The 24,996-nt window shown below is 49.9% G+C and overlaps 1 protein-coding gene across 1 annotated transcript in view; it reads right to left on the minus strand.

Moving 5' to 3' along the window:
• Nucleotides 1-24,753, minus strand: part of C1H1orf94 (chromosome 1 C1orf94 homolog) — a 36,528-nt gene extending 11,775 nt beyond the window's left edge. The window contains exons 1-4 of the mRNA XM_047528427.1: nt 24,425-24,753; nt 5,758-6,440; nt 2,530-2,778; nt 1,360-1,535 (exon numbers count right to left, since the gene is read on the minus strand). Of these exons, the coding sequence (XP_047384383.1) occupies nt 1,360-1,535; nt 2,530-2,778; nt 5,758-6,440; nt 24,425-24,753 (1,437 nt within the window). The remainder of the gene's footprint in view (nt 1-1,359; nt 1,536-2,529; nt 2,779-5,757; nt 6,441-24,424) is intronic.
• Between the last annotated feature and the right edge of the window lie 243 nt (nt 24,754-24,996).

Raw genomic sequence — 24,996 nt, forward strand, 5'->3', positions numbered from 1 at the left:
CCCTTAGATCACCTGGCGCCTCAAGCTCTCGCCTCACAGTGGCAACTTGCTCTCTTTAGCAAACAGACAAGCTGGGAAACAAAACAGAGAAACAGGAAGAGAACCCTCTGGGATCCGGGAGCCAAGCCTGGCAGGCCAGCTAGGTGGGTCTTATCTGGAGTGGAGGAGACCCCCCTCCTGCACAGGACGTCTAAGCCTCAAGGTTGTTGCTCTCTTGCAAAGAAGGAAATGACTCAGGTAGTATAGGATAGTGAAAGAGGAAGGGACTTAAAGGAAAATAAACCGAATACGAGCGTATTTCCTCCTGTCTTTCCTCTTTTCCCATTCCAAGCTTTGCTGGGCTGGGCGGGTACCGCAGATGGCCAAAGTCCTGGACATACAAACAGGCTCCCACACCTCCCCACTCAACTACGTGCCCCTCTGGAGAGGAACCAGGAAGGGGAACAGAAGACAGAAATCTTAAATGCTGAGCATCTTTCCTGGAAAAAAAAATCCCTGAGCACTACCTAGAGGGACTGTTTCGGTTATTGGATTGGACAAAGGCTTAAACTAGAGTGGACATTTATTTGATTCTTCTCTCCTTCTACTGAGTGGGCTGCAGCTCTTAAGGGATATTAAGTTAAATGGACAAAATAAAGAAACTACATTTTCCCCGCATAAATAAGTTCTGTGAGTAAAATTTCAAAGCCTGCTACAGTGCTTCACCTTCCCTTTCTGTCTGGTCACTAATTCCTCCCTAACTAGGAGCCTAAGACCAAGAATGCATGTCCAGTAACCTTGGCTGCTACAAGCAAAGGCTACACAGATACAGTTTAAATAAGATGACCACCATCTGGCCTCCAAACCAGGACACTTGGAAGTGAGAGGGGATGTCATTAATAATTATTCCGGGACAAAAATCACTAAGTTGAGATTGTCCCTAGTAATCCAAGATGAATGTCATCTAATTTTAAAGGAGTCATAGGAGGGAGGTGGGAAACAAGGACTAGGCCATCCTCCTTTTCTGGGGGACCAAGCACTTAGCCAGCAAAGACTGGCAAAGAGCTCTGAAATAAATAACACAGTATGAACTGAAATCCAGGCAATGGAAAATTAGAACTATATATGTATATGTGCACGCATGTGTGTGTGTGTGTGTGTGTGTGTAGTAAGTGATCTGGTCACAACAAAAATAGCAACAGACAAGGTAACAAGTTGATAGTGTCCTGCTGTTGTTCCCTGGGAGCCTCTGGGGTAGGGGGATGGCATCCAAAGGGACCCCAAGGGCCCTTTGTGAAATAGGCTCCCTGCAGGCCACGCCCCCACCATGGCAGGAACCCAGGTAGATGGCCGCAGGCAGCGCCCAGCCCACCCACTCACCTGATACTGCGGGAAGGGGGAGTGATTGGTGAACACTGGTGGAGGCGGGCAGTTCAGGTTGAGCCAGAGCGGCTGGTTCACTGTCGTTGAGGCCAAGGCTGTGGCAAAGCGTGGGGTGAAAACGTTCCCTGTGTACTTAAGGTTGTTCTTGTCGGCAATTGTTACAGGTGGGTTAACTGGAAGTTACAGGAGAAGCAAAGCCATTCAGTGTGTGAGGCAGGGAGAGGCCAGGAGGCCTTCAGTGCCCCCCACCCACCCCAGATTAATATTCTCAGAAGTCAGGGGCTTTACAGCCCCAAGAGGGTCCTTCAAAGTCCTGGTGAATTTCCAACTACAGGAAAACATCGTCAGTTCACACCTTGCCAATCTGAAAGGGATGGAAATCCCAGCAGGTCTGGCTTGGAGCTTCTCTCCCCATGATCAACTAGTCCAGGAGGCAGTTAAACAAGGGATACAGCAACACACATTGCTATAATCACCTACCACAAAACCAAATTCTTCCAGATGCTTTGGAAAAATCTAGCTTTATGCAAACAAGTGCTATGCCACTGGAATTCATTCTTATCAAGCTATTGAAACAGCTCCCACCAGGACCACGCACTCGGCAGGTACTGCATCTTATATAGGTATTGTGTCTACATGGGAATAACTTTTAAAATGTTTTAAAACAGGAGATAGTTAGTCTGAGTTAGTCCAGAAGAATGAATTTTCTGAAAGTGAATTTTTTCCTGTGAAACAATTGTGTCTCAGGGGCTTATGGAATCAGAAGTGGGTTCTCAGTTTCCCTGTTTTTGGTATCATTTCTGAGAAGGAGTTTCTGACCGAAACAACTGCAGAAGAGCCAGGAGAGAAAGCAGGGACATGAAATAGATCCACATGAAAATAACTGAAAGTAGGGATTTTTTTCCTTGGTGTGGGCATTCTAGGAAGCTGTTCAAAATCAACCACTGAGAATGCCCACGTGACCTCCGGAAGCCAACCACTTTCCTCTAGCAATTGTATTTCCCATAAAGAACATATGGAAAAAGGCATATCCCTGATTTTACAGATTTCAAAATCCTGACCTCAAGGAAAGGCAGTGACTGGCCCTGGTTAAGACAGCCACGCCTGTGTCTACAGAGGTCTCTGGGGTCCCTCCCTCAGGGTCCTCCCTGGCTAGGGTCAGCTTACACTTCAGCTCCAGCCCGTCCACCTCCACTCTGCTGCGAAGCCTCAGCTGCCCGCTTGGGTTCTTTGTGGCCCCGAGGAACTCATAAAGCAGGTTCTTCTCAGTCGGCCATGCAGGCTTCTTGGTGGACGTGGTGCCCACTGGGTCACTGCAACTCTCCTCACTGCAGGTGTCCTTCCGGCTCTGGGGCCACTGGCTGAGAAAGAGGCTCTCTCGACCCTTGGTCAGCTCCTTGTTGCCAGGATTCCGTTCTGGAGCAGGAGAGAAATGGAGTCAATGCTTCTGGAGTACCAAGTGCTAGATGCAGGGAGCATCTTTTTATGAGCTAGATGGTAGGTATCCCATAGCACTCGCTTGATGCTCAGACCAGTCTGGAGACTCTCCCTCAGCCCAATGCAACTGTAGCCTGGCTCTCGAGGTTTGCCTCACTGCTCATTCTGGCCTTCCTGTCTCATGATCCAGCTATCAACCCATCCATCCAACCATCCATCCATCCAACCATCCATCCATCCATCCATCCATCCTCCCTTCCTTCCACAGTGCCAGTCGGGGGATATAAGGATCACTTGGACCTGGCTCTTGCCATCAGGGAGCACATAGCTTAGTAGGGAAGACATGCATCCCCGCAGAACATAGCCTGAGCCACACAGTTTGGTCCCTCATCACAGACTCCACCTCTGCTGTGTTGTTCACAGGCAGTTCAGCTCTCTTGTCAGTGCCAGGTCCTGTCCTGAGTACTGGGGACACAGGGATGAGTCAGAGCCAGACTCTGCCCTGCAGGAGCTCACAACAAGGAAGAAGAGAGAGACATGCCCAGAATAGCTCCAGGACAAGGCAGATGGGCACCACGAGGTGACAGAAGTACACAACAGGAGAAGACGGTGGCTGACATCACTTCTGTCTGAAAGGTCCTTCCTTCCCAGAAGGAAGCAGGGGTGCAGAAGGCCTTGCATGCATGGGGTATCCGAGAAGAAGGTGCGACAGGCCTGGGTGACTGTGGACAGGGCCTGGAAAGCATCAAAGAGATGCGGGAAGGACACAATTGGTGCCAGACTCAGGTCTCGCTCCAAATAGACCGAGCATCCATCCCCCAGTGCACGGACTGTCTGCACCACAGTGGGGTGCTCCCCACAGCGCTCTCACCCCCACGTCCTCTTGGCCTTGTGACTCTTTCTTCAAATGAAATGAAATCATGTGTGTGGAACAGTGGATGGAAGATGCTCTAAAAAAACTGTAACTGTGCTGAACATGTGCAGACGCTTTTTCTCATCAATGATGCCTAAACGGCACAGTAGAGCAACAGAATATCTAACATTTACATCCTATTAGGTGTCATAGATCATCTAAAGATGGGGTGGAGTGGGTAGGAGGGTGTGCATGAGTTAGATGCCATTTTAAATGAGGAACTTGAGCATCTGTGGATTTGGACATCTAAAGGGAGCCCCGGAACCAGGATAGTATCATGTACATATTTTCTTTAGGGCACTGCTCTGATTGAAGCAGGGAAGAGGGTCATTCCCTGGCAGCTCCCTTCATTCCTTCCACAGCCTGATGGTCTCTGAAGCGCCCCAGAGACTGGCAAGGAAACTTCTGCCTGGCCACTGGACGGCACTGCACTGTTCTGGACACACCGTAGGCACCTGGGAACTCTGGTCATGAGGGATCGGCGGAGCCCTGCCTCCATGTTACCTCTTGGAAGTGGACCTGATCCGACCAACTCTTGGATCTCCAACCCCGTTGCCTTGAGGGCTGAGTCTGCACCAGACTGGTCTGCCCTCCCAGAACTGTCCCAGCAAAGGAGAGCTGCTCCGTGCTGGGTCAATTGAGAAGACAATGACATTTTTAGCAAAATGCATCCCTAGAGTCACTTCTAAGAGTTTCTTTGCTTGCTGAGTTTAGCCGCCAGCTAGTTTGCTGAAATAACACACCCACTAATAATAACCCTTTCCCCAGAGAAACACACACCTGCAGCCTCCCATACTTACCAGGGTCCCTCCTACGAGACCTGGTCCATACAAATGCTCGTGTTCTTGCCTGCCTCTTCCCTGCCTCTCTCACATGTACACAACTACACACAACAGACACACGTACCAACATACACACAGACACAAACCGATGCACCCCCAACCTCTGCATTTTCTCTAACAAATACACCTACACAGGCAAAGCTCTCTTTGGTACAATTTTGCCCATATATTTGCACACACAGACACAAATGGTCAGGAGGATGGGTGAACAGGACCACCTCCAATCCCACAGCCCCATAGGGCAAAGATGCATCCATGGGTGGCTCCAGGAGGAGGGGAGGAAGACCCCTCCCCTGGGAAGAGCTTAGCCCGCTCCTCCCCCACAGCCCATCGTCCCCAAACTCTCTGGCTCTTCCAGGCTTGCCCAACATGAATCCAGCTCACAATCCCAGCTCCAATTCCCTGGGCTCCCGACAGTGCTCCAGAATACAGAAGGCTCTCAGGGGTGACCATGCTCTTATTTTCTCAGGGGGATGAACATGGGCCCTCCTGATACAGGGATCTCCCAGTTATCCACCCATGCCGACGGACTGGGGTGATTCTTCCTTTGGTTGGCATGAATATGATCTCTTCTCCTAGTAACTGCTGAAAGTGGGCAAATGTCTCTGCCATCCGTCTGCCTTCTTGGAACCATCTCGTCTGAATGGCTAGATCAAGACAAAAGGCAGAATCCAAAGGGCAGAGGGGAACTTGGGAAGTGACTGGGTAGCAGATTCCAGGACCAATAGTCTGAACCATGCTTAGAGGACTAATGCATCCACCTTCTGCCCCAGAGAGAGAGAGAACTAGACCTACTAGCCAGAGCAGGTGCCACCATCCCAAGCTGAGTGACCCCAGCTGCCAATCAAATTCCTCTCCACGCCGCAGTCTCACCCTGGACCCATCCAAGGTAAACAATTTCTTCCTGGTGGCATCAGAAACTGAGCCAGTTCCTACATGGTACCTAGCCCTCTTCCCAGAGTGGACTGGGATGGAGGGCTCTGCATTTGCTCACACAAGCTGTGCCCTACCCCTGGGCATCCAGCAGAGCAGGCCTGTGGGGGCTGAGAACAGCCTGCACCTGGGAGTCTGTGCCCACCAGAGAGGCTGCTTTGTCCTGCTTCACACAAGGATGCTTTATGTGGGAGCCGTGGCCCCGACTGGCTTCCTGAAAGGATCACCTCCATGCAGGCCCACTCTGTACCCCTGACCAGCCCCACTCACCCATCGAGTGGTGCCCCTCCACGGTGGGGTCAGTCTCGGCCTTGGAGCAGATCTTGGCAAACACGGGGAGCTGCCTCTTCTGAGAAGGGAGCTCCAAGAGTTTGTCAGCAGGTGCAGGAAGAGGTGGGGGTGGCAGCAGCAGGAACGGGCCCAGCCCCGCAGGCTCTCTGAAGCTTCCCGAGCCACTGAACATGCTGTTCTGCAGGAAGTCCTTGATGACCCTTGCCTCCTCCAGTACCATCTTGTTGTCGGGGGCCTTGGACATTTCCGTGGACTTCAGTGGAAACTGGGCCAGGAGCTTGCTGATCTCCGAGTTGGAGGCGCCCAGACTGTGGCCCCCATCCTCAGTCCCTTTGATCTTGGCAGCACGCAGGATGCCTGTGACTGTAGACAGGGCAGAATCACAGTCCTGCCGGCTGCCAATCACAGACACGGCCACCTTCTGCTCTCGAAGGTGGTCACCAGCAATGATGGAAGCTCCTGGACGCTCACTCCTACTGGCCACCAGAGGAGGTGCAAGAATACAAGGAGCTGGTTCTCTGGTCCCCTGGGGAATGCCACCAGGTGCTGCCAGTTCCCCCGAGCTCTCTTTGACCAGGATGAGGTGCTCTTTGGTGAGGCTTAAGAACTCCTGCTCCACCAACAGGGAGATCTCATCCTTGCCGCTGCTGAGTTCCAGAGCTCTGCAAACAGGTCAGAGAGATAGGCGCTGTTAGTGCTGGCTCACCAAGGTGTGGCTCTGCAGCAGGACGTGGGTCCCAGGGGAAAGGGATGGATGCAGGACCTGGTGCAAACACATTCCGTGGTAAGGAAGTCTATTGCTTTCTCACACAAAAAGAATGGCTGCACAGTGGGCCACCAAGAGGATGTCCACGGGCACCCAGTGGGGTATAGTGCTGCTAGCACCTGTCCCTCCCTGATCACTCATGTCCAGGACCTGAAGCTACAAAGACCAGAGAGGTGGTTCACTGGATCCTTTTACCCAGCAGCAAAGGGATTCAGAGTGAGTCAATAGCTCCAAGTGCAGAATCTAGAGTGCTGGTCCCGGGCCTGGGGAGCCCCCAGCAGCACAACACAGACTGCCCCCTCTTGCAGAGTGGTCAAATGCACAGCCAAGCTCACATCCTGGCTCCATCACTTCTCATCTGATTAAAAGCCCCATGGACAGCGTCCGGCACAGGGTGAGAACAACTGTTAGTTGTCTACCTGGCTGACAGTCTGGCCTGGCCCCTAGACCCCAGATTCTGCACTGTGATCCCATGGCTACCTGTGTCCATCCTTGCTGGCAGAGTTTCTGGCAAGATCATGGTCTCTGGACTGGCTTCATGTCGTGGGTGATGCCAGCAGTTGAATGGTCCCTGGACTGATTCCTAAGGATCTCCCTCTACCTAAACACTGGCCTCCACCTATAACTCAGACCCTGGACGCCTGGTAGACCAGGAAGCAGCCCAGCGGCATCTGGTGGTCCCGTGGGCTCTAGGCTCCTGATTGTGGGCTTTCTCCAGGTGTGGGTGAGGGTGGCAGGCCTCAGTCCCACCTTCCTGCCATCATCTCTGACAAGAGGGCACTACCAGAAGGACCTGTGTCACTGAGCTTAGGACCATCCTTATCCTACTTGATGGGCTCCTGTGAGGCTGGGTGAGGTGGCTTATGCCTCCAGCATGCTCAGCACGCTCGCCCTGGGAATTCTGATGAAAAGGCGGTGGAATAAAGAGCCCCACGAGGGCAGAGGGCACAGGAGTCCCCAGAACAGGGCCCACGGAACGCCCAGCCGGGATCCTGCCTTCCTGGCCGTGCTGTCTGTGGGAGCGCATGGTGTGCACACACTCACTCAACATACACACACACACCTGTGGTGGATGCACACACCCCTGGGCAGAAACAGACACGCGTTCTAGCACACACAGAACCAGGGGAGTGGCTGGGATGGAAACACACTGGCCACCCACCAGAATGGGCATTTGCCGGAAGCCTAGAGTCTCCCCACTGACCCAGCACGAGCCCTTTACCCTTAGTTACTGGGTTCTGCTGAGACCCACGGGTTCTGGGGTGGGGGCTGGGTAGCCAGGGCGCTTGTGCTAAAAACATGTAGGAAGTGCATGTGGGTCTTCCAACCCCTAAGGCACCCGTCCTCCTGAACCTCCGCGAGGCCAGGCTGGCTAAGCCCACTCCAGACAAACGGACCTGGGCTGGAGCCTGGGCACCACTGCGTACTTCATGCCGGACCCTGGAATCTCAGGGTCCTCTCCAGCAAAATGAGTAGGACGTTTTCCTCGCGGATGGATGGGAGAGTGGTGGGGGACCTCACATGTGAGGTCACACAGCAGCGGTTGGTATGAGCACAGGCCTGCCACGCCCCCGGAGGGCCATGGGGCTGCCTGCTGGGTTCAGTCCTGCTCTGGGTGTGCTCCTTCCCTGGGTCCCTTCCTCTCCCTCTCCTCTGCCCCTCACTGCTCCCCTTCCTTTTGCCTCCTTCCCATGTCTAGACTGAGGGCTATAAATAGGTCCCATTCTCACTGCTGTGCCCCTGGGAACAATCAGAATAAAGAGGTTGCCAATCCGTGGCACCAAGTTTCAGATCTCCGTCTTCCTCCTCCTCCTCCTCTCAAAGGAAACAGGTGAGTCTCCAGTCCCAGGAATTGGGCATCTGAAGGAACAGCATCTGCCTTCCCTCCCTGCCCACCCCCCCAGTACCTTGCAAAGCCAGCCATATGCCAATAGCTTTTCTGGATTTGAAAGACTCATTTCAATTATGTTAATTTTTTAAAACTGTGATAATGGCATTGTGGTTCTCCTTAAACAACAATAACCAAAAAAAATGAGTACTTATCTCTCAGAAATATACAGTCAGGTATTTACAGATAAAATCGTGTCTGGCGTTTCCTTTAGATTAATCCAGCAGAGGAGGACCTGGCAGGTGAAACATGATTGGTCTCACGTTGCCTATGCTGGTCACCACTAAAGCTGGAGAAGACACAAGGGGTCACCACACGCCAGCCCCTCTGCTTGTGTCTATATTTGGTTTCTATCGTTCTTATATTTAATAAAGTACACACACACAAAGCTTACCACCGAACCCAAAGGACCAACCACAGAGCAGAAAAGTAGCTCCCAGAAGACCAAAAACCTCCAGGCATGGTCCCTTTACAGCACCTGAGTGGACATTCCCACTCTGCTCCACCCTGAAGCCAGGCAGCTGGAGAGGAACCAGGAAGCTCTGGGTGCGAATCCTGGAGCTGCCCCTAGACAGCTGGCAGCTGAGCCTTTTATTTCTCATCTGTCAAGTGCAGATAACACCTACCTCTCAAGGTCAGACATGAGACTGCTTAGAGATGAGTTATGCAAAATACTCAGCATGAGCCCGGTGCAGAGCAAGCCCTGGAGGGATGTGCGTGGCACCATTGCTATAATGCTATTATCATCAGTGGTCAGATCTCAGTCACAATGCACCCGGGCACACTGCGGCGGGCACCTGGAGCAACGAAGAAGGCACCTTCTCTATTCCCACTCTGCAGCCCTTGTGGCCTCTGAGAAGACACTCATGTCCTTCCTAGAAGCAATCACCTCCTTGTCTCCGTCCTGAGCTCACAATGAGCTCAGGCAGAGCTTCTGCATCCCACCCCTCCAGGCCCTTTTCCTCTGGACACACCACGGGGACTCTTAGAAAACTGGTATTCCTAGAAGGGGCAGCACTGTGCCAAGGACAGGTGTCCACTTTGATTGCACCCTGAGAAGCCACCCAAGGGCATCATTTGTCATGGGCCATGACACCATGGGCCAGATGGGAAGCCAGTGCCCACAGGTGTGCTCACATTTGATCCTCTCTCTGTGGCTCTGGCAGTAAACAGTATCACCCCCCCTTCGCAGATGGAAAGAATGACTGAAAGGCCAAGGACCTTGTCACTGTGGGGGGAGGAGGCTGGGGTGGGCCCTGTCTGGTCCAGCTGCCTTGGCTCTGCCTTGGCTCGCTCCTGCTGCCCCAGCGTGGGCCTCCTTTCTGGGGCGAGTTATCCATCGAGGTCTCTCTGCTGGGCTTTGCTCCCGATCCGAATGCAATCAGGGATGTGCCGCTCTCAGCCCGTCACTCTCATCGCTGGAGGATCATCACACTGAATCTTGAGCCTGTCATCCGTGGCATTAGCTGTCCCTGACAGCTCCGTGTCAGCTGCATGTCTGATGAGCACATCTTCCGAGTCTTCCGCCAATTTACAGATAGAAATGTTGAACGAGAGAGAGTCCAGGGCAGGGCCATGGGGACACTGCTGGAGACCCTCCTCCCTGCCTGACAGTAATCCCGGATCAACACTTTGGGGGAATAAATCAATCCAATACTATCATTCTTTCTCCACTCCTCCATAAGAAAGGCCTTTATCAAGAATCCCGCTGCAATCAAGATTTGCCCGAGAGTTAGAAGCCCCTGGTCCGTGCCTCCCACTCCTTGCACCCTCCACACCCAAGAAAACAAGATTTGCTTGTTATTATTTGTTCTGGAAAACTGCACGCCCACAGAGTTAGGTCATTCTCAGAACTCAGCCTGCTTAAAACCCTCTTGTGGATTCTCATTACACACAGGATAAAGTTCACACTCCTTTACGATCTTTAGGACACTACTCAAATTGGCCCCATCTCCCTTCTTCCAGCCATATAGGTCTTTTATCTATTTCTTGAAATGCCGAGATCATTCCAGCCCCAGAACTTTGCATTTCCTTTTGCGGGGGGTGGGGTGTGTACCAGGGATTGAACTCAGGGGCACTCAACCACTGAGCCACATCCCCAGCCCTATTTTGTATTTTATTTAGATACAGGGTCTCACTGAGTTGCTTAGTGCCTCATGGTTGCTGAGGTTGGCTTTGAACTCACTATCTTCCTGCCCCAGCCTCCCAAACTGCTGGGATTACAGGTGTGCCAAGTCCAGCGACTTTGCATTTCTTATGGAATGCCCCACCCCCATTATCCCTGAACAAGCTCCTCCTTCTCATTCAGGCCTCTGTTCAATTGTCATGTCCTTAAAGTAGCCTTTCCTACCTATTGTTTAAAAAGTCCCTCTGCCACTTACTAGGCACTCTGTAGGCATCCATTTGCTTATTTTTTTCACAGTGTTTATTGCTGTCTTACAGTGTTATTTGTATGCCTTCCCTCTCCATAACAACATGCATTCCTCAAAGGCAGGGCCTCTATCTTGTTCACCACAGGGGCCTCTGAACCTAGAACAGAGCCCGACACAAAACTCCAGCTTCGTAAGTACTTGTTGAATGACTGAATGAGCAGGCTCACTTACGTTTCCCTCCTCGGTCCCTCAGATCTCTTCAATTCCCTGGTGCACATTCCTGTTCCTTTTGCAGGTCGGAGGGCCCCAGCTTTCTCTACTGGCTGCAACCTGTTTAATTTTGGTTCCTCTTTTGGCCCTTCTATCCCCGTTCCACCTCTGGCCAGGCATCCCATGAGCAGATCGCATGACCCTAAGCCCCCTGCTGGGCCTGGTCTCCGCTCTCCCAACCTTTGCAAAGCAGTTCTGGATGGAAGCCCCACTGACTCAGAGCAATGCCTCGGGGGCTCTCAGGACAATTTCTCACACCGCCCCCCTAGGACTTTGCTGAGTTTCATGTTAAACCTTCATTGCCTGAAATCTATCTTTAATTTTTTTTTTTTTCCTGAGAAGTTTTGCTGGTCCTGGCACCTCTCTTGTGCTGTTTGCTTTCTCCTTCAGATTGGTTAAAAAATAAAAATAAAGATAAAATCTATCAGACTCTACCCAGTGAATCATTCAGGGAGGGCAATCCAGCTCCTGGGCTCTTGACAAAGGAAGCTAGTTAGAATCTATGCCGGGACTCCAGGGCTCTGGCTCCATGCTGCCACCTCGGCTTCGCCCACCTCCAGAAATGATAGGTGTCTGATCGTGGCTCTGTACTCAAATGCTGTGCATTATTTCTGCATTTGCAGTGTACAGTGTTGTGTAAAAATAAAGACTATTGACTGGCTGGCACCCCTTCCCAGAATAATGACTAAGCAAGCGTGCTGTTAGCTCCCAGCAGCAGTTCTGTGTACATGATAACACAGAGCAAAGACGAAAACTGCTATTCATCGGAGCCAAACAACAGAAAAATGCAAGCAGAAAATTGTTAGTGCTGGAGGAGGACACCAAAACAAATATTTTCCTCCAGCTATGGCATTTTAGACCAAAACAAATACAGTACCCAGTCTGGATGTCCTGGCCACATGGCCGATTAAAGATTGAAGCAGGTAGAAAGCTCTGGAGTGGGTCCCATGCAGACCTGGGCTTGGTTTGTAGTCTGTGTACAGACTGACCTCATGACTTTGGGTGAGATTCTGACTTCTCTGTGTCTGTGAGAGTGGAAGAGCATTGTAGAGTAGTTAAGAGGTCAGTCCCGGGGGAGAGGCTGCAGCAACATCCACGACTCCTCTGTTTAATGGAGGCCAGCCTTTAACAGGCAGCCTCATGTCTGAGCCTCAGGTCCTACTCCTATTTTATAAGGTAGCATTTATTGTGTACTAACAAGCCAGACACTTGTGCTAAGCACTTGACATGCAAAGCACGAATCATCCTAATCCCCACCAGAGACCCACCAAGAACCATGAAGGCTAGGTAGTATGATAGACTGATTATAGCAAAGACTCCCTTTAATCTGCACCTTCCTGTATCTGCCCCCTTTGGTAGTTGCATTTGTTCTCGATTCAGTAAGGAGCAGAGACTTGAAATATGCCTGGGCACCTGGGCTTCACCTCATTTCTCTTGAGACTATGAACCACTACCCAGAGGAGTCCAAGCTTCCGGCTGGAGGATGACACATCGGATGTTGGAAAACTCCAAGGTGCCTTATTCAAACGAGGGCCAGATCCAGCTGATTGCAGACGCATGAATGAGCAGGAGCCAACTTCAGCCAAGCTCAATCCACACAAGAAGCGCCCAGCTGAACCCAGCCCAATTACTTACCTATAGATATGGGGCTAAATAAATAGTTGTCATTTTGAGCCACTACGTTTCTGAGTGGGTTGTTATATACCAAAAGTTAACTGAGTGCTCTGGAGCACGCCTGTCATCCCAGCGATTCAGGAGGCTGAGGCAAGAGGATCACAAGTTCAAAGCCTCAGCAACTTAGTGAGGCCCTAAGCAACTGAGTGAGACCCTGTCTCTAAATCAAAAATAAAAAGAGGTGGTATAAAGAACCTCTGGTTGATTCAAATCCCAGTACCAAAAAAAAAAAAAAAAAGGCAACTGATTCAGATAGATACGATCATCCCAGTTTTTTAGATGAAGAAACTAAGAGAAGTTAGGTAATTTTTCCAAGGTCACAGAATTAGAAAGGGACCATGCAGATGAATGGAGTCCATCTGGCTCAGTAGGCACTCTCTTAACCACTGGGCTATCCTGTGTGAAAACCAAAGTGTGAAACGCTGCGAGAGGACTAGACACTCACCTAAGTTAGGAGAGTGAAGAAGTGCCACTCAAACTGGACCTGGGGTTGACAAGTACTCAGTTAAAGGACAGAGGAAGAGGGTCCCAGACACAGGAGCCACTGGGGAAGAGCTGCTGGGCTCCTGGGTGGGAGCCATGCTCCAGTGGGTGGGCACACTGCTGGGGCAGAGGGGGGTGGCGTCGGGGGCGGTCAGGGATAAGGTGGGAGTCAGGGTCAGCCAGGCCCTGGAGGTGATGCCAAGGAATTTGATTCTAAAGGGAAGCCACAGATGGGATTTAGGCAGGGAGATGCAGGCGCCAGCGTCCACGAAGTCAGGCATTCCTCCCAGAAAACAACGCCTAGGTGTGACCTGAGCCGGTATCTGTGATGACTCAACCCAGTGCCTGGTATTATGCTTGTCACATGTCCCCACAACAGCATGAAGGGCAGGAAGCATCTTCAGCTCCAATTTGGAAAGAGGTAGCTGAGGCTCAGGAAGGTGAAAAGGCTTGCTGGGTTTGCCCAGGAGGATCAGTATTGGAGTAGGATGGGATCCTGGGTCCCTGTAGCCAAACCTCCACTCTTAGCCACTACCTTACAATCCCCCAAGCAATACAAGAGGGACACTCTGGAGGCAGCAGACCTAGACTAACACCCACTCTGTCCTTTAATAGAGTGACCTTTGATAAGTCACTTCCCTACCCTGAGCCTCAGTTGTCAGAAGGTAGAGGCCTCCGGGGATCAGGAGGACAAGGTAGCAGAAGACAGAACTCCGAGGACTGGCAGGAGCCATGGCAGTGAGTGACAGGAGGGGAACCAAAGGTCCCAGACAAGGAGAGGCCCTCCTGGTGTTGGCAGAGGCTCCAGTGTCCAGTATGCATCTTCCCCAGGGCAGCCCCAGCCAGGCTCAGGCTCAGGCGGGTGGATAAGGTCTTCCTGTCTGCAGGGGGGTCAGAGGTCCACCTTCCATCCCCCGGTGTGTATGCCACAGTCCTCAGAGAGACCCCTGTATGATGTGGAGGAAAGGGAGGCAGCCACCTCTGCCAAAGCTCCTGTCTTCTCCATCTTCCCTCTGCTCCAGATCCAGGACTCACTGAACTGCCTGGGTCCCCTAGCCCGCCCACACACACACACACACACACACATACACACAATGCACATGCACACACCCAGCCATGCACATGCATGGACACACCACAACCATGCATACACACACATGCATGCACACAGCCAGCCAAGCATGCACACATATATACATGCACACCACATCATGTGCATGCACATACATGCACACATACCACTATAGCTTTCCTGCTTGGAAAACCAGCAGGAGAGAAAGAAAGCAGAGGAAGAAGGTGGATTCTACCTCTCTAGCCCCCTGAGAGGTCTGACAACCCTCAGTTTGAGGGAGAAGGGGCAGTGGAGAGAAGCTGCAGGTGTACCAGCCATCCTAGGGCTGTGGCCCGCATTCCAAAGGTGCCTAGACATGGGCCCTGGGCTGGGACTTTTCTGGTGGGGGGCAAGGGGTGTACAGAGCACCTTGGGAAAGCTTCAGACACCCCACTTCTGGCCCTCCTCCACTCTCCAGGACTTGGTGAGGATTAAGGGAAACGATGAACAGGAAAGCACTTGGTAAATTGTACGGAGCGCTATGCAAATGTTAGCAGCTCTGACTGAGACTGTGGCGTGGAGAGCAGAGCCTGGCTGCAGGCCTTGGAGCCCCACTGGCCCAGTTCACAGCCCAGAGTCCCACTTACTAAAGGTGCAAAGTCGAGAAGGCACTGAGACCTCGGTCTCTTCATCTGCTACGCGATGATGGGATGGCGACACCCACCCCAGGTTAGAGGAGACAACACTATTAAATCTCTCAGCTCCCTTGATGCTAAGCCTGGACTTCCTGTTCATCTAATTTCTTTGCAAAGGTCTCCACGCACAGTGGATTCAATTTTTTTTGTTTTTGTTTTTAATGTCCCTGGCATACACTTAGAACTCAAAAAAAGGTCAGTTTCCTTCCCTTTTTCCATGCTTGTTTTTGAAATACCTCCTTCTCAAATTTGTGCCTCACAGTTGATTTTTTGAGCCTTGGGCTCTTCCTCTTTGACCCCTAAAGTATCAGAGAAACTTCCATGCATGTGCATAAGAGAGGCCCGGGTGCTAGTTTTAAATGCAGATTCCTGGGCGTGCCTGGAGGAAGGGCAGCGTGGGTCTCTGGAGGGGGTTCCGGGCATCTACCTTTTGCGCAGGTATCCTTTCCTCCCGTGCCTCCCACTAGGCCTCTGTGATTTTGCAGGTGTGGATTTCCCTCTAGATTGCAGCATCTCTCTGCGTGTGGGTCAGGGCAGGTGGGACAGCCCTGGAAGGCACATTGGCACATGGATGTGAGATATGCCTTCCTGATTCTTCCCCCAGGGGACAGACATTGAATTGGACCAAAGACTGGGAGTGTTGGGTGTGGGGGAGGAGGGATTCAGTGAGCTGGGGAATGAGACAGGAAATACTGGGGAATAAATACAGCAATAAAGGAGCTTGGGCTGGGAGCTACAGAGTGATTCTTATTGTTCAAATTATCTTTAAAACTTTTCATTTGAATCTGTTTAATAAGGGAAGGCTTACCCCAAGGAAGAGGTATTTTTTTAATGTGACTTGGGAGCTGAATTGGAAAGAATGTTGCAACAAAGATATTAAAAAGGGGATTAAACCAAACCACTGGTGGCCCATCTCTGCAGGCTCCCACAACCTGCGACACAGCTCCCGAAACCATAAAATTAAATTACAAAGGGGGACATGGGAAGTGGGACGTTAATCATGATTCATCTTCCTTCACTGCTCATGGCTCCTGGTGCTAAGCAGACCTGGAAGGCAATTCTAAATGGCTCCTGGTGTCCCTTAGAGCTCAGGCCTTGAAACCCCACAGGACTCTGCTCTGCGCCCTCCCAGCTGGGTGACCTTGGTCGAGTTGCCTAACTTCTCTGAGCCTCACCCTCCTTCTTCATAAGATGGGAATAATATTGACCATCTACTGGGAAGGTTGCTAAGACAAGAAGACAGAAAATTCAAATGTAGAGTCTGACACCTACAAGCTGCTCAAGAAAATGCTACTTCCCTTCACCTAGCTTAAGGCACAAGGAGAAAAAACCTGCCATGTCTGGGCTTATTGATATTCTGTCCCTATGTCCCTGAGTGCTTTCTCTGACGGCCATGACCCTTTGCTTGGATCCTGGCCACCTCTGGGCCTCACCCTCCTTGGGGTGACATTTTAATGGCTCATCCATCATTCACTTCCTCATTCATTCATATACACTGCATAGTCACCGAGTGCCAGGAACTTGGCTGGACACTGGGGAGACAAAGATGAGTAAGATGCAGCCCTTGCCCTTAAGGAGCCCATGGTCAAGTGGAGGAGGAGGTATCCATGGCCACAAGGCAGTGTCCAATGTGGGCCAGATGACCACCACCCCATCAGAAGTGCCACACCTGAACCGCACTGACTGGTGTGCTTGGCATGTTGGGTACTCTCCTCCCCAATGGGCAATGCGAGAGCTGGTTTCAGTCCAAATCTTCTGTTCCCTCATGCCCATATGAAGACCCACACCATAGGGTCCTCAGGCCAGGGCAGTGTTTGTCTCTGATGACGACCCCTTCCACTTTCTATAATTAGATAATGAATTACGAAAAGCTAGTCTTGTGTTCTCCCTTTTTGCCCTGGCTTGCCAAGAACCTCCAAGCCAAATGCTGTCCTCACTGAGTAGTGTCCTTTACCTAAGTCTTGTGATAGATAAAATCTCTCCCCATATCATTCTTATCTTGTCATTTTATCCTTGACAATAAGAACATTCAAGACAAGAATGATGATGATCATGGTGGCGGTGATGATAACGGTGATGGTGGTGGTGATGGTCCTAATGGTGATGATGGTGATGGTGGTGGTGACGATGATTAATGGTGATGGCAGTGGTGATGGTGATGGTGATGGTGATGGTGATGGTGGTGGTGATGGTGATGGTGGTGGTGATGGTGATGGTGATGGTGATGGTCTTGATGGTGGTGGTGATGGTGATGGTGATGGTGGTGGTGATGGTGGTGGTGATGGTGGTGGTGATGGTAAAGGTGGTGGTGATGGTGGTGGTGATGGTAAAGGTGGTGGTGATGGTGGTGGTGATGGTGATGGTGATTGTGGTGGTGATGGTGGTGTTGATGGTGATGGTGATGGTGGTGATGATGGTGATGGCAGTGGTGATGGTAATGGTAATGGTGGTGATGATGGTGATGGCAGTGGTGATGATGGGGTGATGATGGTGGTGGTGATGGTGATGGTGGTGGTGATGGTGATGGTCCTGATGGTGGTGATGATGGTGATGGTGATCGTGGTGGTGATGGTGATGGTGGTGGTGATGGTAATGGTAATGGTGATGGTGATGATAATGGTGATGGTAATGATGATTGATGGTGATGGTGGTGATGATGGTGATGGTGATGGTGGTGATGATGGTGATGGTAATGGTAATGGTAATGGTGATGGTAATGATGATTGATGGTGATGGTGGTGTTGATGGTAATGGTGATGGTGATGGTCTTGATGATTGATGGTGATGGTGGTGGTGATGGTAATGGTGATGGCGATGATCCTGATGGTGATGGTGATGGTGGTGCTGTGTTGATGGTGATGGTGGTAGTGATGGTGATGACGATGGTGATGGTGATGATGGCAACGATGACAGTGACGATGAACATGGAGTCCTTATCTCATTCCACGTGCCATCTCACTATGACTTTCTATTTTTTGGAGGAGGAAAATAGTGCACAGACAGTTTGAAGAACTTGGTTACAGCTAGGCAGTGTGCTGGGATTCTAATCCACCTGCTTCCTTATTCTTTGTTATATGAGATACCTTTAAGACCCTTAGGAAAGAGGTGGGATATTATTGTTATTTAAATTAAAAAGAGGAATATGAAAGAAGAAGAAAAAATGTTGAATGGGATAAACAGTAAAAAAAATTGGAGGAGGACACACTTATGCTAGGTCTTTAAAGATGGATAAGAATTTGGAAGACAGACAGACAGCAAGGAACGGGAGTGGGGCTACTGAGCAAAGCAAGGCCATGTGCCTGCCGGAAGCTCATCTTGGTTGACAGAGCATGTGAAGGAGAACAACAGGACTTGTACCTCAAGACAAGGGCAGGCCCACTAGAGACCCTTGAAGACCAGACCACGGGATCAAAGGACAGTGGGGAGCCACAGAAGATGTGTGAGCAGTGCTGTTGATGTACTTCAGGAGGATGAAGCTGGAGAAGGGTGGAGGTCATGGAGGCAAAGGAACCGAATCCAGAAAGATGAGACGAGAAGGTGACAGGACAGGGATGAACAAGGAGGCAAGGGGTCAAAGACCTCGCTTAGGATGAACCAATGGGATGTGGAAGGAGCTGGAGGAGAGAAGGCCAGCCTGAACCTCTGTCCCCCAGCACTATGCCACTTGACAAGTAAGGATGGGGGTACCTAGACATCATCATGGAAGGGTGCCGAGTCCCAGTGCTGGGGGTCAAAGGAGGGGAACACATGCCTAAGTGCTGAGTCCCAAGGCAATGGCTTCCCCCCATAACCCAGGGGGCTCTCTGCAATCATTTTGAAAATACTGGGAGACCTGGGGATGTGTCTCAGGCAAAAGGGTATCCAGCAACCTTTCGCAGACTCTCAAAGAAGCATTGGACTCCTCAAAGGGAAGAAAGCACTGTCCCAGGGCTTTACACTCTGAAGATCTTCAGTGCTGGCTTCTACTATGGGACATCAGCCCAAGTGTGGGTCTTGTCCTTTCCATTGCTATCTCCAGGTCTCAAGCTTTAAAAATAATAATAGTGATGATGATGATTATGATGATGGAGGATATATATTCCAAGCAAACATTCCAGAAAACAGGGTCTATCTATTAGTTTAAATAATAATAGCACAGAAAAATTGATTTGTTGGGAGAGCAATTAGAATACGGCTGAGTCTTGGGTTCCTGAGTCTCACTGACTGCACCAATGTGGAGGACTGGCTGGGGGGAGCTGAGAGTGATCTACTAAGAAAGTGCCAAACAGCCTCTTCCTTCTTGTGACTATCCAGAAAGCTGCAAGTCAGGAACCATTTATGTTGTTATTTTTTCTGGTTAAACACATTTCTTCTTTGTGCAGATTTAATCTTCTTACTAGGATCTGGCTCAAACTGATGCTCACCAAAACCTTTTGACTCTGCAAACCAAGTTCTGTCCAATTTGCATAGATGTAAAGGTCTTGGGTACTCGTGCCAAAGACCTGGGAGCAACTAGGAAGGCTGACCACACCCAGCCAGGTGGAGCCCACCTTTCCTCTCTCATGGCCCCTCACACATGCTAAGTCCCCAGGGAACTTCTCATCCTTCCCTGCTCCTGCATAGGTTGTCCCTTCTTTCTTACCAAGACCTAGATCAGGGGAATCTTCATTGACAGGAACCTTCACAGTTGCCAGGACAGTGATATCTTCTGTTCCCAGGAACACCTTTCATCACCTTCACAGTTCAGGGATCCTGTCTGTGGACCCTTCAGCTTGCCCCCGTCACCTTGCCCAGGAAGACTTCCTCAAGTCTCAAGCCTGAGTCAGTTCAAGTCCCCTCGGTGTGCTGCCCCAGCCCTGGGATGTCTTCATCAGAATGCTTATCGTGATGTGTTGCAGGAGGTAGGCAGGAGATCAGAGTGTCTCCATCTTTTCCATCACTGCACATTCTTCCAACATTGGCAAATAGTAGGTGCACAATAAAAGTTTATTGGAGGGAGTCTTTGACAGAAGGGCTCTGTCCTACCTATCCCTCTATTCCTGGAACCCAGCACAGGGCCCTGCTGTTTGTTGAAGGATTCACAAAGGGAGGAATTTTAAAACATGTTTTTCCACAGTCAGATCATGAAGTCAACAGAAAATCCAAAAGCCCCATCCTGAGACTGTGAAATTTTGGTGATGAGAGGAACCAAAGAACAAATAATCCTTGAATGTGAGTCAGGAAGTGGCTTGACATGATTCTCTAAGCTCAAATTTAAGACTAATTAAAAAATAACTAAAAAAGATTCTGGAGTTTAATTGACAAAATAGGAAGAACCATTGATTTCTTGCCAAAACTCATTTCTCGCCATTTCTTTTCCCCACCTCTACAAGTGGTGCCAAGGTCAACCTAGGCCTCCAGCCAGGTCTAGCCGCCATGATGCCCTAGAGCCATCGGCAGATCCACTGACTCCTCTCATATGGGACTCCAAACGCCTGCCCACCTCCCACCCACATCTCTGCTATCCTCACTCTGGTCTAGCCACCATGAGCAACACCGGGTCTGAACTGGATTACTTCAGCATATTCCCAAAGAGGTCTCCTGACTTCCTCTCTTACATACCTACAAGCCATCTCCGCACAGAGGCTGGATACATCTTTAAAAATAAATAATGAATCTGTGTTGTACCCGCTTCCTGAAAACCTCCAAAGGTGTCCCACAACATGCAGAATAAAACCCGAACTCCCTCCAGTGATGCCCCAGGCCTCTAGAACCTTGCCTGTCTGACTATGATATTGCCTATATCATGTCCCCATCCCTCACTGCACTTGCATCGGCTGCTGTGTCTCTCAGAGTCTTTTCACATGCCCTGCCTTCTGCCAGAATGTTCTTACCAGGATCACCACCGGATGGGCTCCTTCTCAGCATCCTGGATTCAGCTCAAGAGACCTGATACTTTATCCAAAGGGCTCTCACTATTACTTTATTCTATTTTATTTTATTTCTATCATTGCACTCATTGCTATCTGAAATTATCTCATTTATTTTTATGTGTCTATCTTATGTCTCCTCCAAATGCGAATGCTAGTTCTTTGCATGTTCTAAAGTGATCATAGTTTTTATTTACTTCTTTTTCTGTTGCATTGTTTGGTTCGCAGCTCTATCCCCCTAGCTCTTAGCATGGTTCCAGGCACATGATTAATAAATATCTGTTGAAAGAATGAATGAAGTCAAAATGTGTCCACAGAACAGTCAGTGTGGAGGGTCAAGGGCATGTGGTAATCACCATTGCAGGGATACACACAGTCGACAGGATCCATTCTGTATGCATTGGACCATACCTGGCGGATGCCCTGGGAACCACACAGCCATAGGCCCAGCGACAGGACAGGAAACCAACCACATCAGCAGGTTAAGGGAACTTAGAAAACTAGAAGCATTTAGCTTGTAGAGACAAGAGATTCTAGGAGGAATATTGCTGCCATCTTTTATAATCTAAAGAGCTATTGAGAAAGGGAGGATAGATTGGCCTGGAGGCCTGAGGGCAGAATCCACATCAATGGGTGTTCCTTTGATGGAGACAGATTTCAATGACAGGGAGAAAATGACCTTTTGAGGGAGTTCACAGCAAGGGAAGGGGCTGTCCTAGGAAAGGGCAGCTCCTCACCCAGGAAAGCATCTGAGTGGAGAGCCACTTGGCAAGGATATAGAGAAGGGGGTACAAACGGCACAAGGTCACCTTTGAGATCTCTTTCAAACTTGAGACGTCTGGGTTTCTATGACTTATAGGACTAGGGTCAAGAAAAGAAATTCTGGCTAACAAGAGTTCTAGAACTTACCCCAATGGAAGTAGGTGTCGCCAAAACCAAATCTACAAATTAAGCAATGGAGAGCTGAGAGGTGTCTTGTGGGCCTGAAAGCACCCCAGACATGCCATGGACAGCACCCCAGATTTGAAATCTATATGTGCTCCCCAATATTGTGATTATCGAAAGATGAGCCATCTTTGGATAATCATCGAGGGGAAGACAGCCACCATTATCACATCATAGCTAAGAGGTCCCAGAGTCATTTCAGAGACTACCACTTCCTAAGTGAGACTACCACTTCCTAAGTGTGTAGGACCCCCAGCAAAGAAATTAACCCATCCAAAGTTGGTTTGCCTCATCTGTAACAGAATCTCATCTAAAAATGGGGCTGAGGGACCAATTAAACCTGAATGGCACAATTTGATAATTCTTGAAATTCAGCATTAGACTTGTTCCATTCACTACACTATTCTGTGTTTTGTGTTTTAAAATTAACATAATAAGAGTAAAAAAGATAGGGAGTTTCAAAACGTACCTACATCATGTAGTAGTAATAGAAACAATTCCCATCATCATTAACCACCCCAACAGCCCTGCAAAATGCACAGTAATCATCTCCCACTTGGCAGATGAGGAGACCAAAGCTCAGATTAATTAAACAGTCACAAATTCTGCCGCTGGCCTGGGGATAAAATGTGATCTGAAACCAGAGTTGTCTGACTCCGGCAGCACAGCTGCCTTTTATTTCAAGAATAGCTCATTGTATTCTCCTTGGTTGATATCCACACGATTACGATATCGTTTATTCATCTAAGTCAGTGGCTTCCCGGCTCTTTTCTCAGTAGAACTCTTTTTAAATGTAACCTTCCTCAGAACTCCAGTAAGTAAAACCGATGAAAGCTGAACAGCTCTGGCTGAAGTGGGAATTAGGGCCCAGAAACAGCCCACTTGACTCTGGGTGGCTGCTGAAGCACCCTAGGGTCTATGGAGCAGAGTGTGAAAACCCCAGATTGAGACCAACGATGGCAGCAGAAAGCCCCAAACTCCATGAATTACAAATCAAGGGCGGCCTCATTTGTCTAATGCATCTTTCATTTCCTTGTCTCCCAGCACATTCGATCCTCATTATCAGCTCCAAGGTGGACAAGGCGGGCCAGATCAGCCTCAATTTGCAGATGAGCAAATCAAGGCCAAATGGAGTTAAGCAACTGGCCAAAGGTGGCCAGTTCAATGTTGGGCCAAGTGCAGACTGGAAGTAGAGTCTGTCTGCATTAACTCAGTGTGACCTGGCAGAGAGGATGCCATCTACTGGAAATTGCTACTGACCCTTGGTCCACAAAGTGGCCATTCAGCTCCTTGGCCACTGAGAGCTGAGTACAGCCCTAAGGTGTCCCCTGCCAAGGCCCTGTCCCAGAGCAGATGGCTATGGGCAGGAGAGAAAAGCTCAGTGCCACTGAAAGGCCTGACAGCAGGATTTTGGCTGTGGACAGGCCATTCCTGTCTGAGCCATGTCATGCTGAGCACAGGGTAGGGGAGGAAGGAACAACCCAAGTGCCTTCTACCTTCATCTGCAGCAAATAAATAAGCCTGCAAAGGGACAGCAGGTAGTGCAGACCTGGGTGTCAGTTATACTTCACTTTTGTGCTGAGCTCTTGCTTAGCTATCCCTGAAACCAGAGGCAGCTAATAAATGCCTGATCCCCCCTTCCCCCCACCCGACTCCAGGGCATCTCTGAACTGAGCTGGAGCATGTGTTGAAGCAGACGACACTTAATTATCACTTAGTCTTTAATTAGCACTTAATTATTAACACTTAATCCATCTGTAAAATGGGGATACTAATACCTGCTTCATAGGAACTCTGGGAAGATTAATTAATGCTTGTGGCCCACTCTGAAGATGCGAGATTTGAAGAAGTGCTCAACGGTGGCATTAATAACCACAGCAGATTTACTTCCTTTTCCTAATGAGGTTCCTCTTGTCCTCTCCGCTCCTTCCTCTCCTTGCAAATATCCGTCCCCCAACAATATCCATCCAACTTTGCCCTGGAGGAGAAACACTTAGCTCTGTGTTTCCCAGACACAGGATTTCCCATCTAGGAAACAGGCTATTTACAGCCATCTTCCCGCACTTTAATTTTCTATTATGTCCTCTGAATATGTCAATGCCTTCCCAGTAAATATTTTGATGCACGCTCTTGCAGTAGCGTGCGTGGAGGCTGAATGGGACAGCTGCTCCCCATATTAGGGAATTCCAGATGTGGTTTAAAACCACCAGCCTTATCCGCACAAATGCACAGCCTTTGCACAGGAGAAAGGATGGATCGTTTAGTTGCCTCTGGGGATGGTCAAGAGCTGTCCAACCCTCAGCCTTGGCTAAGGTGCTTTTCCAAGGACTTTGAATTCACATCTAGGTTGCCTATGCATTTAGAATGAGAAATGTCCCCTTAGCTAGCTGGTGATGAGACAGTCTGGAATACAACCCTGGAATACAACGCCTGTCCACACAGTTAACTTCAGGACCTTGGTCAGTTCTTCTATAAACCCAGGATATAGGACCATGGGAATGTAGGAAAGGTGTTAAGGGTTTAACCAGACTAAAAGTGAGCCAGAACATTCTCCCAGGTCTTACTTCATTTCTTCCCTTCTCCTTTGTTGCCAACCGAATAGGGGGATACTCACTCTTCTTGGAAGCTGAGCCCATGGTCCCTTGGAGTCCCAGGCATGGAGACAGAGAGCTGCTCCATCGAGGTCCTGGGCTGCAGGGCCTCAGGCAAGCCCTGAACTCTCTTCCAGATTTCATGGCAAGTCTTGTCTAGGCTGTCTTGGGGTGTGTCCTGGTGGATCCAGACATATCTGGGGAATGGGCCCAGGGCAGAGGGGCGCTTGGCCACAAGGGCCGAGGATGAAGGGAGTCCATTGCCACTGGCCATCCTCCTCCTCTCTTTCTGGAAGCCCCTTGGTCCACCCAGGGCTTGAAGACAGAGAGACCATCCACCACCACCCCTCATTCACCAGAAAGGGCACTGAGGGTGGAGTCTGGGAAGCAGGTCAGTCCTGTCTGGCTGTCGCTCCAGCCAGAGGGTGATGTTGGAAGGCTTTGGGTTTGTGTAGGGGAGGTGGCTGGTGGACAACTTTCTTTGGGGGAGAGGGGGCCTATTTTGATTTGTTTTTACTTGCTCTTTGCTGACTTTTGCCCCCCTCCCCTTCTCCCTTAGAAGAAAATATTTAAAAGTCAACAAAAACCAGTAGCT

This window comes from Sciurus carolinensis, chromosome 1 (genome assembly GCF_902686445.1).
Source record: "Sciurus carolinensis chromosome 1, mSciCar1.2, whole genome shotgun sequence".
In the NCBI taxonomy this organism is placed as follows: Eukaryota; Metazoa; Chordata; class Mammalia; order Rodentia; family Sciuridae; genus Sciurus; species Sciurus carolinensis.